We start from the raw sequence: 27,014 nt of genomic DNA, 5'->3' as shown, positions 1-27,014 counted from the left end.
ATAATTACATGTATTTAACACTGATATCTCAATTACTGATCATCACATTTGAATAAAATTTGGTACATAAATGCTCTAGGACAATAGACAGGCCTGATTAATTTGGGGTTAAAATTTGTTCATGATAATTCATAATTTTTTTGTTCTGTTCTGTTCATATTAGTTACCTGATTTACATAATTAGTTTTCAGCTTTTCCATCAATATCTCATGTACAAGTAATTTTGAATTAATTTTTAATGTGTCTTCAATACTCTCAGCACACGGGAGTTCTTTCTAAGCTTTTTTTGATACATTTCTGGTAGTGTCTTAAGATTATAGTATTGCCCTGCCTGTCTTTATTATTATATTTCTCCCCCAACACACCCTTGTCAGCAGAAGTCGGCAGGTTGAAGGGTTAAATTATAGGAAAGAATAATTTAAAGAAAAGACTCAAGTTGAATTAAAATCTTTATGTATAAACCAAACATTTCATTTATAGTGAGCTGCATTATGCTGTGCTGTTAGACTAAATAGGATACATGTACTTTGTGTATAAGTAGGTCACATTGACCCTCAGATAATAATCATGCTCATTGTGCATCATAATGAAATTATAATAACTTCATCACAGGCCATGGCTGACAATCAGTCTAAAAATGGATTAATCAGCCGTTTTAAACTCCTTTTTAATAGATTCTTGCTGTAGTCACTATAGCAATATTACTGGGAAAGGACAAAAACATTCTAGTTTCAACATGTATATCATTACATTTAAAAATAATATCATTATATAGTAAAAATGATTGTGTTTGTTAAATAATGAGTGAGATGTGTTTCTGTTTAAAAGTTTTGCCAATGAACAGCAATAAACCATAAAATATCACCAACACAAAATATTATAATAAAACATGCTGGGAATTACTTGCTATGTCTTCCTTGCAAAATAAAACATGATGGGGGAATTACTTGCTATGTCTTCCTTACAAAATAAAACATGATGGGGAATTACTTGCTATGTCTTCATAACAAAATAAAATATGATGGGGTATTACTTGCTATGTCTTCTTTACAAAATAAAATAAGATGGGGAATTACTTGCTATGTCTTCCTTACAAAATAAAACATTATGGGGAATTACTTGCTATGTCTTCCTTACAAAATAAAATATGATGGGGGAATAACTTGCTATGTCTCCCTTACAAAATAAAATATGATGGGGTATTACTTGCTATGTCTTCCTTACAAAATAAAACATGATGGGGTATTACTTGCTATGTCTTCTTTACAAAATAAAATATGATGGGGGAATAACTTGCTATGTCTTCCTTACAAAATAAAATATGATGGGGAATTACTTGCTATGTCTTCCTTACAAAATAAAACATGCTGGGAATTACTTGCTATGTCTTCCTTACAAAATAAAACATGATGGGGTATTACTTGCTATGTCTTCCTTACAAAATAAAACATGATGGGGGAATAACTTGCTATGTCTTCCTTACAAAATAAAATATGATGGGGTATTACTTGCTATGTCTTCTTTACAAAATAAAATATGATGGGGTATTACTTGCTATGTCTTCTTTACAAAATAAAATATGATGGGGAATTACTTGCTATGTCTTCCTTACAAAATAAAACATGATGGGGGAATTACTTGCTATGTCTTCTTTACAAAATAAAACATGATGGGGGAATAACTTGCTATGTCTTCCTTACAAAATAAAACATGATGGGGGAATAACTTGCTATGTCTTCCTTACAAAATAAAATATGATGGGGTATTACTTGCTATGTCTTCCTTACAAAATAAAACATGATGGGGGAATTACTTGCTATGTCTTCCTTACAAAATAAAACATGATGGGGGAATAACTTGCTATGTCTTCCTTACAAAATAAAATATGATGGGGTATTACTTGCTATGTCTTCTTTACAAAATAAAATATGATGGGGTATTACTTGCTATGTCTTCTTTACAAAATAAAATATGATGGGGAATTACTTGCTATGTCTTCCTTACAAAATAAAACATGATGGGGGAATTACTTGCTATGTCTTCTTTACAAAATAAAACATGATGGGGGAATTACTTGCTATGTCTTCTTTACAAAATAAAACATGATGGGGGAATTACTTGCTATGTCTTCTTTACAAAATAAAACATGCTGGGAATTACTTGCTATGTCTTCCTTACAAAATAAAATATGATGGGGTATTACTTGCTATGTCTTCCTTACAAAATAAAACATGATGGGGAATTACTTGCTATGTCTTCCTTACAAAATAAAATATGATGGGGTATTACTTGCTATGTCTTCTTTACAAAATAAAACATGATGGGGGAATTACTTGCTATGTCTTCCTTACAAAATAAAACATGATGGGGTATTACTTGCTATGTCTTCCTTACAAAATAAAACATGATGGGGAATTACTTGCTATGTCTTCCTTACAAAATAAAACATGATGGGGTATTACTTGCTATGTCTTCTTTACAAAATAAAACATGATGGGGGAATTACTTGCTATGTCTTCCTTACAAAATAAAACATGATGGGGAATTACTTGCTATGTCTTCCTTACAAAATAAAATATGATGGGGAATAACTTTCTATGTCTTCCTTACAAAATAAAACATGATGGGGAATTACTTGTTTTTTTTTCAACCTGCAAAGATACTTTGAAAGTTGCTGAAAATCCCATTCTGATGAACCCCAGGGAAATTTTCACTTGCCATTTTGATTTTCCATGCTCAACAAAAATTTTTCTTTTGTGGAATTAAATTTGTGCTTTTAATATTCAAAGGAAGAATAGTCAATAGTCAGTATAGTCAATTACCAATCCTAATTGTTGTTTTCAAATTGACTTCCAGTGAGTGCTGTTCCATTTTATTATTAATACTATGGAGAATATACATTATATTGGTTTCCATGGAAACAAATAGTGCAAGGTGATCTTTGTATCTCTTGTTGCAAAACGTATATACTTTTTGTGATGTATTCATCTTATCCATGACTATAGACTTGCATACAGTCTCTTGTTTATTTATTTGTTTGTTTGTTTTTTCGATAAAATAAATGGTATTTGACTGTGTAAAAGGCGAAAGTCATGTTACTGCTAAAACCATGTTAATGCTAAATAGACAAGGGACTTGTGACCCATGTAGACTCCCTCTTGCAACACCGGTGATGATTGTCACCGGTCTGGGTTCAGTGCATGATGAGTGAATAAACAATCTCTGCAATCTCAGCGCCAATATGTTACTGACTGAATCAAGATCACAAAACTGTTTTTGGCTTCCTGTAATGAAGTGAAAGTCATAGTAGTGGCAAAATGTCCAGTGTCATCATCCAAAACCATTCTTGTGAGCTTGATAACTTCAATAATATTAAGCCGATCACTATCCAACTTATACATGTATATATGGTAAATCTGTAGATATAGTTTGCCTGTATAGATTTCAGAGTTGATCTTCCATAAATTGTTCTGGTTAGAACATGCAAATGCAAGTATTAGTACTGCCAAATATTTTGTGAGAAAACTTCCTGTGAGAAACACGTGTTCTTTGCTACATAACAAAAATATAACACTATTAGAACATTTTAAAATCAATAGCTCCTCAATACCCCTTATGATATCATAAAGGAAGAGAGGACATTAGGAGAATTGGAGTTTTTGTTACAAAATACCCTCTAAATGTGGCAGTTTTCCTACCAGACATGCAATTTTATTCACATCTTATAATGTCTGCTTCTATGTCATTAAGTGAAATTATGTGAACTTATCAAAAACACTATCTTCAAACATAATAAAATGTGTTGTAAGCAAACTTGTTAACCACCAACACTCAACTCATGATGAATTCTAATTATTCCAGGTACTTGGAACTCTATGAACGAATACATCATTTTGGGGAGGATGCTGAAGAAGTCCTTAACAGCCGTGGTTCTCGGCCATCAACTCCCATTGGTGGAATGTCAACCAATTATTTACAACAGCGACATGAAATACCTGGTGAGGAACAATACTGCTAGTATCTTGAGTTTGTAGCAAGTCAAATTGTTGTACTTACCCGCAGTATAAAAATATATATATATATATATATATATATATATATATTTTTATTATTTCTTTGTAAATTTTGAACCAGAACATTATCACCCCATTGGTGTGTCCTGTTCCACTGATGTCTTAAGCACCACTAATTAGATTTCAATGAAATATGGTACATAGGGTAATATAGAAAACGAATAAATTTTTAATTCATATTCCAACATTATAACTTAGAAATCTGTGGATATTAATTATATAATTTTGGTAATTTTCTAATATTTTAACCACCTATCAGATTTTAATCAAACTTGGTGCATAGTTGGGATTAACCACAGGACTGGCAAACCACAGATGTACATTTATTTCTTTGAGTTTTCTGTTAGTATTACATATTGTAAACTTCAATAATGTGGATCAGATGGCTTTCACATCGTTCATATCATTGGGCAGAGTTAAAGTAGCATTAGGATTAATCTTAAACTGCAAATTATTTAAAAATTGTTCCTATTTCTATTTCATCTGCCTTTCATTGTTGTGAATGAATGATGTCAAAAAATTAAACCGACTCCTGTGTTAGCCCAGAAACCTGCCTAAACTACTGGAAACTTTTCAGAATAATAGTTGACTGTACCTCCTACATATCTATTGTGTGTTACGGTACTATGAATAGATGTAACATATGGTTTATCGTTCCCTAAGCTCTGTGAATCTATTGTACTGTAACCTTGTGGTTAACCCTTAGCATCAGATGTTGCCTTACTTTGTCACCACTTCACATTTCATGAAATATGATGGTAGGGTTTTACTTTTAGTGCTAATGCTGGTTCATAAATAAAAATTGGTTGCAGTAGTTTCTTTGTTAGATTCTGAAGCTTAGCTTAAATTTTGAATTTGAGAAGGCACCCATTTTCAAGGTCAAAATTTATAAAATGACCTTAGCATATAGGAATAATATAGGGAATATCGTAGGGCACCAGAACAAACCTTAGCATATAGGAATAATATAGGGAATATCGTAGGGCACCAGCGCAAACCTTAGCATCTAGGAATAATATAGGGAATATCGTAGGGCACCAGAACAAACCTTAGCATATAGGAATAATATAGGGAATATCGTAGGACACCAGAACAAACCTTAGTATATAGGAATAATATAGGGAATATCGTAGGGCACCAGAGCAAACCTTAGCATATAGGAATAATATGGGGGGAATATCGTCGGACGCCAGAGCAAACCTTAGCATATAGGAATAATATAGGGGAAATCGTAGGACACCAGAGCAAACCTTAGCATATAGGAATAGTATAGGGAATATCGTAGGACACCAGAACAAACCTTAGCATATAGGAATAATATAGGGAATATCGTAGGACACCAGAGCAAACCTTAGCATATAGGAATAATATAGGGGAAATCGTAGGACACCAGAGCAAACCTTAGCATATAGGAATAATATAGGGGAAATCGTAGGACACCAGAGCAAACCTTAGCATATAGGAATAATATAGGGGAAATCGTAGGACACCAGAGCAAACCTTAGCATATAGGAATAATATAGGGGAAATCGTAGGACACCAGAGCAAACCTTAGCATATAGGAATAATATAGGGGAAATCGTAGGACACCAGAACAAACCTTAGCATATAGGAATAATATAGGGAATATCGTAGGACACCAGAGCAAACCTTAGCATATAGGAATAATATAGGGGAAATCGTAGGACACCAGAGCAAACCTTAGCATATAGGAATAATATAGGGGAAATCGTAGGACACCAGAGCAAACCTTAGCATATAGGAATAATATAGGGAATATCGTAGGACACCAGAACAAACCTTAGCATATAGGAATAATATAGGGAATATCGTAGGACACCAGAACAAACCTTAGCATATAGGAATAATATAGGGAATATCGTAGGACACCAGAACAAACCTTAGCATATAGGAATAATATAGGGAATATCGTAGGACACCAGAACAAACCTTAGCATATAGGAATAATATAGGGAATATCGTAGGACACCAGAACAAACCTTAGCATATAGGAATAATATAGGGAATATTGTAGGACACCAGAACAAACCTTAGCATATAGGAATAATATAGGGAATATCGTAGGACACCAGAACAAACCTTAGCATATAGGAATAATATAGGGAATATCGTAGGGCACCAGCGCAAACCTTAGCATATAGGAATAATATAGGGAATATCGTAGGACACCAGAGCAAACCTTAGCATATAGGAATAATATAGGGAATATCGTAGGACACCAGAACAAACCTTAGCATATAGGAATAATATGGGGGAATATCGTCGGACGCCAATGCACACCTTAGCAGATAGGAATAATATAGAGAATATCGTAGGACACCAGAGCAAACCTTAGCATATAGGAATAATATAGGGAACATCATAGGACGCCAGAGCAAACCTTAGCATATAGGAATAATATAGGGACTATAGTAGGACACCAGAACAAACTTTAGCATATAGGGATAATATAGGGAATATTGTAGGACGCCAGAGCAAACCTTAGCATATAGGAATAATATAGGGGAAATCGTAGGACACCAGAACAAACCTTAGCATATAGGAATAATATAGGGAATATCGTAGGACACCAGAACAAACCTTAGCATATAGGAATAATATAGGGAATATCGTAGGGCACCAGAACAAACCTTAGCATATAGGAATAATATAGGGAATATCGTAGGACACCAGAACAAACCTTAGCATATAGGAATAATATAGGGAATATCGTAGGGCACCAGAACAAACCTTAGCATATAGGAATAATATAGGGAATATCGTAGGGCACCAGAGCAAACCTTAGCATATAGGAATAGTATAGGGAATATCGTAGGACACCAGAACAAACCTTAGCATATAGGAATAATATAGGGAATATCGTAGGACACCAGAGCAAACCTTAGCATATAGAAATAATATAGGGAACATCATAGGACGCCAGAGCAAACCTTAGCATATAGGAATAATATAGGGACTATAGTAGGACACCAGAGCAAACCTTAGCATATAGGAATAATATAGGGGAAATCGTAGGACACCAGAACAAACCTTAGCATATAGGAATAATATAGGGAATATCGTAGGACACCAGAGCAAACCTTAGCATATAGGAATAATATAGGGAACATCGTATGACACCAGAACAAACCTTAGCATATAGGAATAATATAGGGAATATCGTAGGACACCAGAACAAACCTTAGCATATAGGAATAATATAGGGAATATCGTAGGGCACCAGAGCAAACCTTAGCATATAGGAATAATATGGGGGAATATCGTCGGACGCCAGAGCAAACCTTAGCATATAGGAATAATATAGGGGAAATCGTAGGACCCCAGGACAAACTCATTAGGCATCATGGCAATGGCCCGCCATGCATCCATGAATTTCAAGCCCTGCTGAAGACAATACACTTTGTTGAAGTCCAGTGAATCAACTGGAAATCTGGACAAAACTACATGTGCTACAAGATGTTTAGAGATATTAAGTTTTGATGGTTTGCCTTAGTTGCATTAATTTCATAAGAGACTTCTGAGGCAAAACCAATTGTGAATTTTTGCAGCAGTAGAAAAGATTTCACGGTGCTTCTTTTGTAAAGTAATGAGTGACTTGAAAGGATTTCACTGGACTTGTGTCAACAACGTTCATCAGGTGATAACACGATACTAAACTTCTAGAAAACACAACACCATGTTTTATTAGCTCCGCTGTCGACTTTGTCGAGCGGAGCTTATCATATGAGTGATTGTCCTTCGTCCATGTCAATGTTTTACTTTTTCGACTTCTTCTTGAAAACTACAAGCCTGAATGCTTTGATACTTGGTGTATATGTACCTTGGGTAGACCTCTCTCAGATTTGTTCATTTCATGATCATATCTTCAATTCTCTAATTTTGGTGAATATTTTTGTCATTTTTGGTAAAAAGTGATATTTTCGACTTCTTGTTAAAAACCGCAAGTCCAATTGCTTTGATATTGCATATATAGGTACTACATGTGGATCTCTCTCAGATTTGTTCATTTTGTAATGATATCTTTACTAGTTCCCTAATTTTGGTGAATATTTTTGGTAAAAAGTGATATTTTCGACTTCTTGTTAAAAACCGCAAGTCCAATTGCTTTGATATTACATATATAGGTACTACATGTGGATCTCTCTCAGATTTGTTCATTTTGTAATGATATCTTTAGTTCTCTAACTTTAATGAATATTTTTGTCGTTTTTGGTAAAAAGTGATATTTTCAACTTCTTGTTAAAAACCGCAAGTCCAATTGCTTTGATATTACATATACAGATACCACATGTGGACCTCTCTCAGATTTGTTCATTTTGTAATGATATCTTCAATTCTCTAATTTGGGTGAATATTTTTGTCATTTTTGGTAAAAAGTGATATTTTCAACTTCTTGTTAAAAACTGCAAGTCCAATTGCTTTGATATTACATATATAGGTACTACATGTGGACCTCTCTCAGCTTTGTTCATTTTGTAATGATATCTTTAATTCTCTAATTTTGGTGAATATTTTTGTCATTTTTGGTAAAAAGTTTTTCTTCTTGTTAAAAATCATTTATGGTGAAAAATGATATTTTTGAATTCTTGTTGAAAACAGCAAGTCCCATTGCATTGATACTATGCATATTGTTCATTTTCTAATGATATCTTCTGTTCATAATTGAAATGTGCAATTGCTAACAGCGGAGCTATCTCAGCCGAGAGGCTCCTTGTTTCAGACAGGTTGTATTTTGTGCTCATTTTGTTCTTGTTTTTAATTTGACAGAATCCGTTCGGCAAAGTTGTGGGTTATCATTAGACAGAGCCAAGCTGACAGAATATGATAAATTAGTGATGGCGTTACAAGGAGGTTTACCCAATGAAGTGGACTTTGCTATCAATGTATGCACACTGTTATCCAATGAAAGTAGACATGTTTTACATCTTGAGAAAACGCCGGCTGTCATTGATCTCTTACTTGCACATGTTGGTATTTTCAATGAAGGTGAGTGACCTAGATATCCAAGTCTAACTTAAAAATAAAAGTTACCTGTCTACTGGACAGCAGAGTCCCTATCATACATGTAATATAAAAATTGAAACAATTAATTGTATTAATTCCAACTGCCAAGCATAGGTGGACAGGTTTGAATTTCACTTCCTGGTATTACTACAAGCACCTTCGCGGGTGAATTCTTCTGATATCCCCTGAAACTACATCATAGAGCTCTCCTTTGTGATTTTACCTTGTTCGACCATGTGTCATAATATTAGACACACATCATTTTAATGATAAAACTTTGTGGTTGAAATACCTAATTAGCATAATTACATTTTCTGATTAGGTATTGTTAACTATTGTGAATTGTACCATGAAGAATGGAAACCAAGGTCTAATCGGGATTATCAACAGTTTTGGTGGGATACAGTGCAAGATGTAGCTATTCAAGAAATCATTGATCACAATCAATCTAAAAATAGTAAGTATGTCTGTGTGTGTGTATCTGCGTCTTTAGAAGATTTGCCAATGTAAAGACAGAATTTTATATGGGATACCAATACAAAAAGATGGTCACACAGACACAGAATATTCAGGGATGAGAATTTTCCGCAGATTTCTAAGCCCCAGGGATATATTTTCTGAAACCTCTAAATCCAAAGAGAAAATTTTAAGTGGGGTAAGAAAACAAATCTTGTTCATTCACCGGAAGTAAACATGCTGTCGGGTCGGCAGCGAGAGGCCTGTATCAGTGAATGGTCGAAGGGAGACACCTCGGAATGTTCGCGACTCTTTTCAGCTGTGCAATCGTAAAATCCGAAGTGGTTTCGAAGTGTTCAAAGTAATATGTAACGATTAACATGATTGGCTGTGTTTTTTCTGACGGGCCAATCAGTGAAGAGCGTTTTCATTTTTCTTTTCACCAATGACGCCATTTTATTGTTTCAATTGTTACCTGCGTTGAATCGTTGTTTACAAGTTTCATGCAGTGATAATGGTGAAATTATTTACAAAAGACAACGAGTCAGCTGTGCGAGAGATCGATAAAGACATTAGGAGCAAATTTCATTGGGCACGGCCCGGGGGCATGGCTCGACAAGAAAGTGATTTTGACCGTACGAACCAGGAAGAAAAATTAAGTGGTAACTGAACAAGCCTGTAGGCTGGTTGGTGATCCGCTCTGCTAAAAAAACAAGCAACATGTTTTCGGCTATTTGAACAGGAAACTAACGTCGGTTTATAACTAAATGGGCCCTGTATACGAAGTTCGCAAGTCTTTTAGAAGTCACTTTACTTTATTACTAGGACGTATTCTGCTTATTATTTCCAACCGTTTTGCGATAGTATTTTCTAGAATTAAGGCAGCATTTACAGTTCATTCAAAGTTGCGTTGGGATTACATCGTAACAGTGTAATAATGTAGACGCCGGTGATCTCTTACCAGTGCGCAACATAGCCAAAATAAAAAGCATAATCATTTGAACACTGCTATTACAAGACTGGTAGAAGGTAATAAATTTGGGGCGAAAGTATTCATGCTGTCATGGCAGTGGTCAGTATGAACAAAATCCAAAAAAAATCACAGAGGAGTTAAAAGCAGTTGCTGGTGAAAAGTTAGCCCAATTTTGAGGTAAATTTTCTCGGTACTGAAAATATACAGTAAATTTTGCCCACACTGAGTAGAATGAGCTGTATGTCCGTGCATTTTAATCCTAGAATTGTAGGGCGAGATACAATTGGCACGAAGGTATCCAAAAAAATAAGTTTTTTGGCTGCTGCCATGGAAATGGTGGGCCAAAATTTGTTTTTAGATTTTACAACCTAACTAGGGTGAAGGTTCAAACCCCGACTACTTTACTTTCAGCTGAAAATTAAAATTCTCATTCTCATCTCTGAATATTCCATGGGATACCAACACAAAAAGATGGTCACACAGACACAGAATATTCTATGGGTTACCAACACAGAAAGATGCTCCCACAGACACAGAATATTCCATGGGATACCAACACAGAAAGATGCTCCTACAGACACAGAATATTCCATGGGATACCAACACAGAAAGATGGTCACACAGACACAGAATATTCTGTGGAATACCAACACAGAAAGATGGTCACACAGACACAGAATATTCTATGGGTTACCAACACAGAAAGATGCTCCCACAGACACAGAATATTCTGTGGGATACCAACACAGAAAGATGGTCACACAGACACAGAATATTCTGTGGAATACCAACACAGAAAGATGGTCACACAGACGCAGAATATTCCATGGAATACTAACACAGAAAGATGGTCACACAGACACAGAATATTCTATGGGATACCAACACAGAAAGATGGTCACACAGACACAGAATATTCCATGGAATACCAACACAGTAAGATGGTCACACAGACACAGAATATTCTGTGGGATACCAACACAGAAAGATGGTCACACAGACACAGAATATTCTATGGGTTACCAACACAGAAAGATGCTCCCACAGACACAGAATATTCCATGGGATACCAACACAGAAAGATGCTCCTACAGACACAGAATATTCCATGGGATACCAACACAGAAAGATGGTCACACAGACACAGAATATTCTGTGGAATACCAACACAGAAAGATGGTCACACAGACACAGAATATTCCATGGGATACCAACACAGAAAGATGCTCCTACAGACACAGAATATTCTGTGGGATACCAACACAGAAAGATGGTCACACAGACACAGAATATTCTATGGGTTACCAACACAGAAAGATGCTCCCACAGACACAGAATATTCTGTGGGATACCAACACAGAAAGATGGTCACACAGACACAGAATATTCCATGGGATACCAACACAGAAAGATGCTCCTACAGACACAGAATATTCCATGGAATACCAACACAGAAAGATGGTCACACAGACACAGAATATTCCATGGGATACCAACACAGAAAGATGGTCACACAGACACAGAATATTCTGTGGGATACCAACACAGAAAGATGGTCACACAGACACAGAATATTCTGTGGAATACCAACACAGAAAGATGGTCACACAGACGCAGAATATTCCATGGAATACTAGCACAGAAAGATGGTCACACAGACACAGAATATTCTGTGGGATACCAACACAGAAAGATGGTCACACAGACGCAGAATATTCCATGGGATACCAACACAGAAAGATGGTCACACAGACACAGAATATTCCATGGGATACCAACACAGAAAGATGGTCACACAGACACAGAATATTCCGTGGGATACCAACACAGAAAGATGGTCACACAGACACAGAATATTCTGTGGAATACCAACACAGAAAGATGGTCACACAGACGCAGAATATTCCATGGAATACTAACACAGAAAGATGGTCACACAGACACAGAATATTCTGTGGGATACCAACACAGAAAGATGGTCACACAGACGCAGAATATTCCATGGAATACCAACACAGAAAGATGGTCACACAGACACAGAATATTCTGTGGGATACCAACACAGAAAGATGGTCACACAGACGCAGAATATTCCATGGAATACTAACACAGAAAGATGGTCACACAGACACAGAATATTCTGTGGGATACCAACACAGAAAGATGGTCACACAGACGCAGAATATTCCATGGAATACCAACACAGAAAGATGGTCACACAGACACAGAATATTCTGTGGGATACCAACACAGAAAGATGGTCACACAGACACAGAATATTCTGTCTGTGGAATACCAACACAGAAAGATGGTCACACAGACACAGAATATTCTGTGGGATACCAATACAGAAAGATGGTCACAGAGACACAGAATATTCTGTCTGTGGAATACCAACACAGAAAGATGGTCACACAGACACAGAATATTCTGTGGGATACCAACACAGAAAGATGGTCACACAGACACAGAATATTCTGTGGAATACCAACACAGAAAGATGGTCACACAGACGCAGAATATTCCATGGAATACTAGCACAGAAAGATGGTCACACAGACACAGAATATTCTGTGGGATACCAACACAGAAAGATGGTCACACAGACGCAGAATATTCCATGGGATACCAACACAGAAAGATGGTCACACAGACACAGAATATTCCATGGGATACCAACACAGAAAGATGGTCACACAGATACAGAATATTCCGTGGGATACCAACACAGAAAGATGGTCACACAGACACAGAATATTCTGTGGAATACCAACACAGAAAGATGGTCACACAGACGCAGAATATTCCATGGAATACTAACACAGAAAGATGGTCACACAGACACAGAATATTCTGTGGGATACCAACACAGAAAGATGGTCACACAGACGCAGAATATTCCATGGAATACCAACACAGAAAGATGTTCACACAGACACAGAATATTCTGTGGGATACCAACACAGAAAGATGGTCACACAGACGCAGAATATTCCATGGAATACTAACACAGAAAGATGGTCACACAGACACAGAATATTCTGTGGGATACCAACACAGAAAGATGGTCACACAGACGCAGAATATTCCATGGAATACCAACACAGAAAGATGGTCACACAGACACAGAATATTCTGTGGGATACCAACACAGAAAGATGGTCACACAGACACAGAATATTCTGTCTGTGGAATACCAACACAGAAAGATGGTCACACAGACACAGAATATTCTGTGGGATACCAATACAGAAAGATGGTCACAGAGACACAGAATATTCTGTCTGTGGAATACCAACACAGAAAGATGGTCACAGAGACACAGAATATTCTGTGGGATACCAACACAGAAAGATGGTCACAGAGACACAGAATATTCTGTCTGTGGAATACCAACACAGAAAGATGGTCACACAGACACAGAATATTCCATGGAATACCAACACAGAAAGATGGTCACACAGACACAGAATATTCCATGGAATACCAACACAGAAAGATGGTCACACAGACACAGAATATTATGTGCAATACCAACACATAAAGATGGTCACACAGACACAGAATATTCTGTGGGATACCATTACATTTCATTATGTTTGGTGACTTGAAAAATCATTTTGTGTGTTTGTGATTTCCAGTGTTTTCACGTATTAATTCTTTTGTGATTTTTTTGGCTTGGCCAATTTCGCTCAAACTTGGCAGGTAGGTCACACCTTTACCCTAGTTATTAGGAAAAATCTTATCGTTGCCATAGCAACAGCCAAAAAACTTTTGGCTTCACGCCAAATGTGTCTCCTCCTACAAATTTAGAATAAAAAACCTCAGACATGGCTCATTCTACTCAGCTTGTGTGGGCACATTTGAATTTTTGATATCTTTTACAGAGAAATTTGACCCCAAAGTTGGGGTAACTGCTCACCAAGAATGGCTTTTGAACTCTTCTATGTTTTTTTTTTTGGCTGGGTCGATTTAGTTCAAACTTGGCAGGCAGGTCACGCCTTCATTTGAGTTAGGTGGTAAAATCGCAAAAATCAAATTCTGGTCCACCATTTCCATACCAACAGTAAAAACTGATTTTTTGTTGATACCTTCGCGCCAAATGTATCTCGCCCTACACAGCTCCGACATAGCTCATTCTACTCTTGAGTGTGGGCACAAAATTACTATTTGTTTTTGTTATGTCTATTTTTATAACTGAGAAATTTGACCTCAAATTTAGGGTAACTTTACACCAGCAACAACTTTTTAACTCCTCTGTGATTTTTTTTGGCTTGGCTGATTCTGCTCATACTTGACAGGCAGGTCGTACTGTCACTGATTGGAAAAAAATCCTGACTCACTTCTGCCACGGCAAGTGCCACAAAACTGATTTTTGAGTACTTTTTCCCCAAATGTATTACATCCTACCAGTCTTCTAATAGCGGTGTTCAAATGATCATGCTTTTTTGGGTAATTTGCACACTGACATTGTTATTCCAACGCAACTTTGAATGAACTGTAAATGCTACGTTCAATCTAGAAAGTACTATCGCAAAACGCTCTGAAATAATAATTATAACAGCAGAATAGTGCTAGTAATAAAGTAAAGTGACTTCTAAAGACTGAATGTTTTTTGCAAACTTCATATACAGGGCCCGGTTTTTGTTATAAAACTGTGTTAGCTTCACGTTCATGTCATACCATGGCAACAGCCGAAAACATCTTGCTTGCTTTTTGAGCGGAGCGAATTGCCAACCAGCCTACCGGCTTGTCTGAATGTGCCCCTGTAGGTTTATTCAGTGGTACTTGCATTCTACCTTGATGCATTGAAATTGTATTTTGTGGTAGTTTTGATATTCTCTCTTATAGTTCTGTTCTTTATTTCTTGCAGGTAAATGTTTTAGTGAAGTTCTTTATCGAACATCAAGGACTCTAGGGATGAACGATGCAGAAGGGCAACGTATATTACAGGTGATTATAAATTTCTTTAGCTAGAATGAGCCAAATTCTATTATTACGATGATGCCTTTTCTGAGAAGCAAAAATCTGTACATATGCATGACATCTGGGGAATGGTGTTCATAAGACCATGTCCTACAAATAGTTTTTGTCACTTTAGCGCATGAAGGTTTTAAGGCGTATACAGTTGTGGGACATTGTCTTACTTACTGTCATCACAATATTGGATGGTACACCAAATAAACAAAGTTACCTGCTAATTGATTTAATCATGGAAACATTTTTGGTCAAACTATTCTCAGCAATTGAGCTGCAAAATGGGAGAAACACAATTGTGATGTCATTTTTTTATGATTGCTAGAAAGAATTGTTTATATGTCATACCTTTCCCTGCTCTGGTTCTTTGTTAAATGTGCTCAGGACTGGAGATGTGCCCTTCAATAAATTTCTGTGGTATTTAGCCTCAAGAACTGTTTGTGAACACCAATACATATATTTAGTTGTCTCGCTCATTCTTGTAAATCATTTTGATGACTGTAACTGTGCCTACTTTCCACATGCACTTGTCAAATATTAGGATAGGCAATCAAACAAGCCAGATCAATTGTGACTATAAACTATCCTATCTAAGGGAACTGATCATTACCACCCAGCCGGTTTCCTGTGAGTTTGACTCGGTTTACCGTACCGGTCGTTGCTTTACCGTACCGACCGTTGCGTTACCGTACCGACCGTTGCGTTACCGTACCGACCGTTGCGTTACCGTACCGGCCGGTGCTTTACCGTACCGGCTGGACAATTACCGTACTGATAGGACCAATACCGACTATTTATCACCTTCGATTAATGAATGCATGGTAAACAAAGCCCCGGTAACTGATCGGCGCCCTGCCGGTAACCGTGAGTCATGCATGAATTAATTGGGCATTTTGCAAACAATAAGAATTTTTTTTTAGGACTTGTACAACAGAGTGTTACGTCCCAGTCGACTAGAGGACTCGATGGTTTAATTATTTGTTTATATTTGTCAGTAGCTCACACAGTGGAAAGAAAGTCGGGCAACCGTCGAAATACAAATAAATAAATAAATTAAATAAAAAAGTCTTTCTGAAATTCTTCGCATGTGTTTTTTTCAATATATGTGTGTTATTCACATATTCATGATCGCCTGTAACGCTATAAAACGACAGTCCTAAATCGTAGCTTACCCACAACGTTGAATAAAACGTCTCAACCTGTCGCATGAATTCGATGATACTTGCATAATCTGTCAGCGTGACTCGCTTGGCCGAGCTCACATGTATTTAAATTCGGGCTTGGGCGTTCGAAAATCTGTTTTGATACTTTGTCGACAATAACACGCGCAACGCGTGCACGTAGTCCAGATAAAATTCAAGTGCGTAAAACGGAATTTGACCTTGCTCTAGTTCAACATTTTTCCATTGCTTTTCGACCTCATTTTGTGATTTTGCTTATGGAATTGACCAAACATATTTACACATCCCTTCCAACAATCCCCAATGTAACTTTATTATAACAAAACAGAGTGTGCAAGTGTGCCGGTACATCTCTTTTTGGAACATGTGATTGGCCCTGAAAAGGGCTGTTTGGTTTGGGGCAGAATACGTTTTAGACTGGAAAGGTCGGGACTTTTTTTTGTTTTACAAAAAAAAAAAAATAATTACAGCCAATACAAAGTCAGCTTGGACATTCAGTTGTGAGACATAACAAAATAAACGGTGCCAGCGATAGATTTTGCGAATGAAAGAACAAACTAAACGCAATCAAAGGCGCCGACCACTCGCGTTGGAAATAAACTAATAAAACGCGTTGCGACGAGAAATCTCGTCTGCATCTATCATTCGCGCACACGCACACACATGCTATTTTCGTATGTTGAATACGTTGGCAACGTCGTCAAATATTTAGCCCAATCACTGAATAAAAAAACATCCAAGCACACGTGCACTGGCGCCAGATAAAGTGAAAAAATGAAAACAAAATTACGTCTGCACTGTGCATTTGTAACAATAACCAAAACCATTAGGTTACATGCCAAAACTACCGACTCAGGATTCATCATACACAAATATAGCCACTTTCATGGAACTGTTATTTTTGTAATCCACTTTGTCGGCTCAGTTGATTTGGGAGCACTGATCCCGATTTAAAAAAAAAAATCGTATAAAATAAAGACGCAGTTCCGTCTGTAGTCATATCCAACAGTTCACTTGGACGTACTGGGAGCTCCATGGTCTCACAAAAATCATGTGTAGCATTATCACGCGCAACTTGAATGTAAATATTATGCAATAATAATGGTAAAGTTTAATCTCTGACAAATAAAAAGACGCAACAAATTGCCCTGGTGGTGTATTTGACCTCGAAAGCTACCGTATAGCAAACATGAACAAAATGATTTATAAACAGACTATAACTACAAACTAAACAAATTCTACTCAAATTAATTCTACAGTTCTGCTTTCTCTGGCGATCCTGTGCATAAAACTGAAATTTAAACAGGTCGGCATTTTACCTGTAAACCGGAAAATCAATGCATAAATTAACTTGTCAGAAGTGTGAATTGCCTCCTGCCAGTACGGTAACGGCCTTGCCGGTACGGCTAATGACCTTCGGGTACGGTAAAGCAGCGGCCGGTACGGTAAAGCAACGGCCGGTACGGTAAAGCAGCGGCCGGTACGGTAAAGCAACGACCGGTACGGTAAAGCAACGCATGCCGCAGGAGACTCACAGGAAACCGGCTTGGTGGTAATGATCAGTTCCCTAAATTATTACCTTATATATCACATGGTTTATTACACATAATTTATTTTTGAATGAAAGAAAAAAAAAGCGTGCAGTGTTATGCCCAACTCCATGTTGACTTACGTTTTCTTTGTTTTCTTTCAGATTGCTATAATTCTACGTAATTTATCATTTGAGAAACACAACATTCCAGTCATGTCTACAAGTTATAATTTATTGTGTTTTCTACTTCTTTGTGCTCATAATAAATGTTCGTCATTAAAACAATTAGGACTAGATACTCTCGGCAATATTTCAACACAGGTACGTTTTTATCAAATATTTAAGACCAACAATTATTTTACCTCTTATTTTACATTATAAAACTTATTCAAATTTATTAGCTCCGCCGTCAACTTTGTCAAGTAGAGCATATCATATCATATGAGTGATTGTCCATTATTCGAATCAATAATTTATGTTTTCGACTTCTTCTTTGAAAACTACAAGCCATATTGCTTTGATACTTGGTGTATATGTACCTTGGACAGACCTCTTTTAGATTTGTTCATTTCGTGATATGTTCAATTCATTAATTTTGATGAATATTTTTGTCAGTTTTGGTAAAAAGTGATATTTTCGACTTTTTGTTAAAAACTGTAAGTCCGATTGCTTTGATATTGTACATATAGATACTTCTGGTGGACCGCTCTCAAATTTGTTCATTTTCTAATGATATCTTCAGTTCTTTATTTGAAATGTTCATTGCTAACAGTGGAGCTATCTCAGCCGAGAGGCTGCTTGTTATGTATACAAAATACATGTTGCTGTTACTAATCAGTTCTTTTATACATGCTTCTCAGATGTATTTAGATCCTATTGACTTCCATAATACACAACTTATGTTCCATACAATATGCAAGTGTCTCAGAGATTCTGACAAGTTTGCAGTCATAAGAGGTTAGTCATCTCACTAATAATTGCAAAAGAGAATTTGTCAATCTTTTAGTCATTACGAATATTCAATCTGCATGCATAACCAACCACAATATGGTGACAAGCATAGAGAATGAATAGAGCATTTTCTTGATTACCTGAGTTGATTCCCATTGGCAATTGACTACACATACACCAGAAATGGACATATTCATCATGTTATGCCTCCTAAAATTTATTATGAAGTGAAACTGAATACAAATGTCTTGTGTGACATTGATGTTCAGCAAAATGATTTCCTGGTCAACACACTGTATGACCAATGCGGAGTTGCCCACATTTATAACAAGAAATGTGATAAACAACATTTTTGGTAATTCAACTGAATTTATTAATTTTCAAAAACATCTTTCTTGGAACCAAATATATTTGTAGTTATGCATTTTCTGCTGAAACATTTTTACATGCTATCAAAGAAAATGGTCATTACCTAAATCATCTAGCTTTCTTGAATAGTTACTTAAAATAACAATTACATACTACATTGTTTACTTCCAATGATGTAAATCACATTCAGGGAGCTCTCTTCTGATGGTCTTTGTTAACCAATCTGGGAGCATCTTACAATAACGGTGGTTTGCACACTACAAGAAGGTCTTCTTGACAGGCTTCTTTTTTGGGCAGTTTGGTCTATCATTTCTCATATCAAATTATTATTTGATCAGGAAAAAAGATCTTGTGATAATCAGTCATAATTGTCATGAAAATTCCACAAAGTATGTACTCTGGTAGTATGACACCATAAAGACCGACCTTCCTGCCACTTGTCATACAATACAATCACAGGATTGTCTTTATGAATGCTTTGCTGTATTCTCATAACTACATAGTATTAATAGCATATCCTGATCTATGTTCTATCTAGGTATGGAAATTCTTAGTAATATTTGTCAAATGGAAGAGAATGTTGGTATCATTTGTTCACATTTAGATCCGTATATTTATGAAGATATTATGGCAGTGTTAACTTTACAAGATATTCAGGTAGGTTTTTTCTCACATCACATTAAAAGTTTATTTACTCTTGAAACAACACTGGTGCTGGTAGGTTATTAACGAATAACACCTGATTGGAAATCCGGCAATAAGTTTAAATGATAGCCAACTACATTAAATACATCAAGATATACACTCAAATTTGTCATCTTTATGTAAATAGCAACTGACCATTATACAATAGTGGTCACTACAACTATTCAACAAATAATCTTTATTTACAGTTATTACTTGGTGCTTTGGAAGTTCTTTATAGGCTCTCTGATTTAGGTGAAGATACATGCGACTGTATTGCCCGGGTTCATAAATGTATTGGTAAGTGGTTGTGAGTGTTGGTTGTGTTGGTAAGTGGTTGTGAGTGTATTGGTAAGTGATTGTGAGTGTGGGTTGTATTGGTAAGTGATTGTGAGTGTGGACTGTGTTGCTAAGTGGTTGAGAGTGGGGGTTATATTGGTAAGTGGTTGTGAGTGTTGGTTGTGTTGGTAAGTGGTTGGGGTTGTATTGGTAAGTGATTGTGAGTGTGGGTTGTATTGGTAAGTGATTGTGAGTGTGGATTGTGTTGCTAAGTGGTTGAGAGTGGGGGTTGTATTGGTAAGTGGTTGAGAGTGGGGTTTGTGTTTGTGAGTGGGAGTTGTGTTGGTAAGTGGTTGAGAGTGGGGTTTGTGTTGGTAAGTGGCTGAGAGTGCTGCTGGTATTTATTGGTAAGTGGTTGAAAGTAGGGTTTGTATTGGTAAGTGGCTGAGAGTGCTGGTGGTATTGGTAAGTGGTTGAGAATGTGGGTTGTATTGGTAAGTGGTTGAGAGTGCTGGTGATATTGGTAAGTGGTTAAGAGTGCTGTTGGTATTGGTAAGTGGTCGAGAGTATCAGACCTCTGTACTTATGGTACATCACATATTATTTCAGATATTTTGGTGTGCCTTGTTACTTTGGATGCCAACTCTCTTGGTCCTGATGCCTTTGTCGGTGTCAAAGTGGTGGAGCATGCACCAATGGAATCTTCTTCAATGGTTGTACCAAGACCACAGCCACAAGTAACACCACCTCCTCAACTACCTCAAATTTCTCGTAAGTACAAGGATCAACAATAAACATGTTTTGATAGGCTGTATTTCAGGTTTACTTTTGTCATCTCGGTTGCGTTCCAATTTACAAAATATTTGTGTATGAGAAACATTTTTGTTTAAATTCATCAATTCATGGATGAATTAGGACAACATAATTTGTGACACCTTTAGTTTCAATATGCTCATGACAGCTCTGAACAGTTAAGAATAAAATCAACCCTTTCGAATAGTGGAATTGACAATGGCAAATATAGAAAGCTGAGTATTCAAATCAATAATCCTTGACAATGTATATGTTCATATTCATTCCATTTCTGGTTTCCTTTTCCATAACAAAATGGGATTCTGTCCTCATTATCAGTCCAAAAACGAGGACTTGTGGATTGACCTCTGTGGATCAATTACATTCAATCTTCACACATACATCATACATAATATTATACATATGCACATCAATCTGATTCAAGATGGCCAAATGGCAGCCATTTTTGTACTGAAAAATCGGCAAAATCAAGCATTTCTTGACTGTTTACAGATGGATTTTGTTCGAACTTGGTACATAAATTGGTCATTATATGACCTTGATGCACTTCATTTTTTTTTTAGATAAGATTCAAAATGGCCAACTGGTGGACATTTTGTTTTAATGAATGTGGTTCTAGTGCTATATCTCTGTCATGCTTTTACTGATTGTGTTCAAATTATATATATTCATTATACATCATGTCATAGATATACATATGTATTAGTTTGACAATCCCATTAAAAATGGTCGACTAGTGACCAATTTGTGACCAGAGCAATATCTCTCAAAGTACTTGTACTATATTACTATAAACAAAACTATATAACTTGATTTGATAAGATTTGATAACTAACAGGAACTGTGCCATGCATGGATTGATTAATTTACAAATATGTCAATAGCTGATATTATTGTACATAGACCTATTCACCAGTTTCTTGATATTTGCTATTATATTTTGAAAATTATCTATTTCTCATATGTAAGTGAGCCATCTGGGCAATTGTTTGGTGAGGGCTTTACTTAGCCACTCTGTTGTATTTTCAGGACAAAACACAGTGCCTAATCTTGTAGCGTCTGCCAACCAACAAGGAGCTAGAGAAATAGATCCTGAATCATTTACTTGTCAGTGGTAAGTTTGCAGTCATTTTTACCTGTAATTTGTGAGGCTGAAAGTATTTAAAAAATGGGTGTTTTCAATAGATAGTTGAATAAAACACAAAATCAAAATTGTATGTTGAGTAATCCTGTAGACAAACATAGACAATTATTGTTTTTTCCCATTTGCTACCTTAATCATTTGATTACACTAACCTGTTGATAATGAATGTTTAATTGTTTCAGGTTGAATGCTTATTATGAGTGTGATGTTAATGGTACAGTAGGCAGAATAGATCTCTATGCGGATTATTTGGCCTCGTGCAGCAAACTGGCCAGGTCTGGAATTCTCACATCCACCAACTTCGGGAAATGCGTCAAGTTAGTGCCTTCTATTACCTGTCTAGAGCTTTGTGTAAACATGAGTTGTGTTCTGTAAACTTCTTACTTCCCGCTTCTAGAAATTGTTTCATTTTGATGAATTCATGGCATTTTGGAAGGCAAATTTTCTCATTGTCATTGAAGACATTTTTGCTGCTACTAAATTGTGCTATTTTCACAGACTCCAAAATTTGCAAAAATGTGTCTCTTACAAATTTGAAGCAGTGTACAATATGGCATACAAAACCAATATTAAACAAGGTGCAACATTTAAACTTAGAACTAAACATTATGACTGAATCTTTAAGTGCTTGTGTAATTTCTGACAATAATTGACTATTGTATATACTCATGTATTGTTTTTTCACCTGACATTACTTTTCTACACTATTGCAGAAGATACATTGTAAAAATATCTAATGAATAACCATGTAGTATAATATTTATTAAAGGAGTGTAGTAATTTTCATTTCCCAAAGACACAAGTTTCATCATAAATTTTGATATCGTATTTATTTCATGTATGAATTTCTAGCTGGATCGTTATTTGTGTGTGCGTGTCCTAGTATGTTCTATAGTTTGCATACAGGAACTGAACTGTGACTTGTATTGATCCAAGTAATCAAGTTTGTTTTCTTAACAGGATGGTGTTTCCACATGCAGGAAGTAAAAGAATGGACAGTGGTCAACATCATATAGCTGGTATTCAGAGGAGAACTATTCTGTTACCAGTACAGACACATATACAACAGACTCCCCAGTATCCAGGTCGTACTGCAACACCACCAAGGGCACCACCTGGCTCACATATGAACAGAATTCCAAATTCTAACCTCCCTTCTCCTCCTGTGACACCAAGTCCTCCACCATCACGTCATCTCTTGATGCACCGCCCTCAATCACAGCATTTGTTGCAGCAGCTGCAGCAAACTCCCAAATACATTGGTCAGCAGAGAGGAATGTCAATGCAATCTAATCAGATGATGTCACCTCAGATGCACCAACAGCAAATGTTACGTCAACAGCAACAAATGCAGTCTCAGCAACAGCAGCAGCAAATGCAGATGCAGTCACAACCACAAATGCAAGGACAACAGATGCCAATGTCACAACAACAACAGCAGCAACAACAAGAGCATCTGCAAAGAATGAGACAACAACAAATGCAAATACAACCTCAACGAATGCCACAGCAGCAGCAGCAGCAACAGCAACCACAACAACCACCATCCAGGCCAAACAGTCTACCTGAAAATACAAGGCAACCTCAAACTTCTCAAACCCCGGCTCAACAAATTCTGATACAACGATCAGGAGTCGTGCCTTACCCACAGGAGAGGAGTCCGTCACCAAGCTCATTATCAGGTCAGGCTCCCTCTCCTCATCTTTCACCAGGTGTGTCACCAACAGCCACAACGCCACCACCACTGCCAAATTTAGAGAATTCAAACATGCAACTGCAAAAGACAAGTGGAATTGCTGACCAGAACACTGGACAGACTTCAACTCGGCCACTGCCAAATCATGCACCTGGGGAAAGGTTCCCATCATCTATCCAGGAAGCATTATTGTCAAATATACCTCCATCATCACCATCACTATCACTGCCAAGTTCTGGCACTGTGCCAGTTTCAAGTAGTAACACACAGGGAAATGTGAACCCTGGATTTGGACCAAATACTCCACAAAGGACTAATCTTCAGCAAAATACTGATTCTCCTCTGATTAAACAATTACTGCAGCAGAAAATGCAGCAACCTTTGCGTTCAGGGGAACATGGTATGATACCTCCCCCGCCTTATCCTCAACAGCAACAACATCAGCAAAACTTACAACAATTGCCTCAACAGAATGTTTTGCAACAACAGTATCCACAACAGCAAGTGGTACAGCAACAGAATTGCATGCAACAACAGTATCCACAACAGCAAGTGGTACAGCAACATCAACAGGTTATACAGCCAAATGTAATGCAGCAACAGGTTGCCCAACACAATGTTATGCAACAGCAACAAATGTCTCTGCAACCAAATATAATGCAGCAGCAGAATTCTCAGGGGAATGTTGGGCCACAGCAAATGTTGCAACAACAACATTTAGCGCAACAAAATCCTGCTCAGCAGTCATTGTCTCAAAATAACCCAGCTCAGCAACAGCAGAATACAATGCAACAACATTCTCAGATTGTTCTACCAGGTTTAGTGCAAGTCCCGCAAAGTATGACTCAACAACAACAACAATGTTCACAGCCACAAGTGATGCAGCAACAACAATCAGATTGGACCCAAAACTGTACACAAGAACAGTATCAGCAGCAACATCAGTGGAACACACAACGACAAAACTGGCAGAATCATTCTCCAGGATACCAGCAGCCTAACCAGAACAGACAACCTCAAAATATGGTGTATCGAAATCAACTTTCTATTGCATATCAAGGTCAGACAACCCAGAATCAGAGTGTACCAGCACAGAACTGGCAGAACCAAAACCAGAACCAGAACCAGTCTCAGCAGCAACAATCAGCGACAGGTCAAGTCAACTCAATAAATCAGTGGAACAACCCATCATGGCAATCCAGTCCTCACAGGCCACCAACACCTCAAAGTCCGCTGGGTCCTAGACCCCCACCACCCCCATACAAAGCTGCTCGGTCACCGAAAAGATCACTGAGTACAGGTAGACGTACACCGCAGAAGAATATGTCGCCAAGAAGTAGGAGTTTGTCACCCAGGAGTTTATCACCCCGCTCTGTTGATAGTACCACTATGATATGTGGTAAGGAGGAACAAGCCAGAGATGTGATAGGATCAGAGTTACACCTAGAAGATAAAGAACAAATTATTGAATTAGTGGAAAACACAGCTGTTATCGAAGAAAAGGAAAATGCTGACATGGTGAATAACAGTCAAAATGCACTTGAGAATCGTATTAAAGTAAGTGCAGTTGACGCACCTTCGGGTCAGCGAGATAAACTTGGAAAGGACTTGCCTCTTTGTGCAGAAGACAAAGAACATGCAATACAACTGTTACAGATTGAGATTGCAGCAAAAAAATCAGCAGAAAATAATATGGAAGTTGATCGTGATGATAGGAAAGAGGAACCCATGGAAATGGAGAACATTAAGACCATTGTTGATGTAAAAGAAAATGCAATATCAAACAAAACTGTGGTCAATGTGGTTATAGTAAATGGCCCAAGTGTGCCGAGCAAAGAGTTTGATAATGTCAAAGAAATTAATGAGAAACTTAGTGGAATGTCAAAAGACCTTGTGAAAGATGTGTTTAATAAAAGTCTTTCACATGATAATATAATTAACGGGTATTGTGACGGGGATAATCTGAAAATAAGTGCAGAAGATAAAGACGTTATTGTAAACAGAGTAGAGCATGACCTTAAACAAAAAGGGCAGGGGGACTCGCCGGAAACTAACAACACCAAGAAAAATGGACATATTATTGAAAATGGACCAAGTAATAAAAACAGCATTCCATCCAGTAAGTGTAAAGTAGTCAATCAGAATTCGTTTTATAGAGACATACGTGAGCATCTGCCACCTGGGACTTTGCCTTCAGCCACTCAGGTGGGCTCCTTTAAAAATAATGATGTAACAACCAGTCAGGTGCCAGTGTTATGCTCCAATCAAATTAGTGAAAGCAATCAAAACTCTGTGGTGGGAGACACTCTGGATATGGTGTCTGAAAATGGGGATGTTTTAGCTCAGGGAATTAGCACAAAGCAACCTAATAATGACAATTCTGCTGCAAACAAAGTTGATAATCTTGAACTATGTGGCAATGAGGAACATGCCAGTGTAGCAGCAACACTTGGCCAAGGACCAATATTGCAGAATACAAATATACCAGCAGCAGACAATAAACCTATCAAGAGATCAAATGAGGATCCTATTGATTCAAATATCCCTAATAAAATAAGTGCAGTTGAACAGCTTCCTGATGTAAAGCAAGAACATTATAATAAAGATGGAGATGTGTCATCAGTCAGTACGAGTTTACCGACACCTGATGAAGTTGTTTCATCAGTGAGTAAGAGTTTGCCGACACCTGATAATGATGTGTCGTCAGTTAACACAAGTTTGTCAACACCAGTTAAAGTATCAACACCACCACCACCACCACCTCCCGGACTCCAAAAACCTAATAATATATGCATATGTGCTTGGAGTAACTGTTCTAGGTGAGAATTAACTTTTGTTTTTTTATCTGTATATTATGTCAAA

At 37.1% G+C, this 27,014-nt stretch overlaps 1 protein-coding gene across 1 annotated transcript in view; it reads left to right on the top strand.

Annotated features, from left to right (window-relative positions):
- Nucleotides 1-27,014, top strand: part of LOC100371942 (uncharacterized) — a 102,886-nt gene that overhangs the window by 34,911 nt on the left and 40,961 nt on the right. The window contains exons 4-15 of the mRNA XM_085506645.1: nucleotides 3,862-3,998; nucleotides 8,862-9,080; nucleotides 9,421-9,555; nucleotides 15,401-15,480; nucleotides 18,379-18,537; nucleotides 19,077-19,173; nucleotides 20,075-20,193; nucleotides 20,430-20,520; nucleotides 21,109-21,270; nucleotides 22,342-22,426; nucleotides 22,639-22,773; nucleotides 23,417-26,971. Of these exons, the coding sequence (XP_085362771.1) occupies nucleotides 3,862-3,998; nucleotides 8,862-9,080; nucleotides 9,421-9,555; nucleotides 15,401-15,480; nucleotides 18,379-18,537; nucleotides 19,077-19,173; nucleotides 20,075-20,193; nucleotides 20,430-20,520; nucleotides 21,109-21,270; nucleotides 22,342-22,426; nucleotides 22,639-22,773; nucleotides 23,417-26,971 (4,974 nt within the window). The remainder of the gene's footprint in view (nucleotides 1-3,861; nucleotides 3,999-8,861; nucleotides 9,081-9,420; nucleotides 9,556-15,400; nucleotides 15,481-18,378; nucleotides 18,538-19,076; nucleotides 19,174-20,074; nucleotides 20,194-20,429; nucleotides 20,521-21,108; nucleotides 21,271-22,341; nucleotides 22,427-22,638; nucleotides 22,774-23,416; nucleotides 26,972-27,014) is intronic.

This window comes from Saccoglossus kowalevskii, chromosome 12 (assembly GCF_978046115.1).
Source record: "Saccoglossus kowalevskii chromosome 12, keSacKowa6.1, whole genome shotgun sequence".
NCBI lineage: Eukaryota > Metazoa > Hemichordata > Enteropneusta > Harrimaniidae > Saccoglossus > Saccoglossus kowalevskii.
Note: the sequence above shows the minus strand (reverse complement) of the source record. Positions and strands in the feature narration are given on the sequence as shown.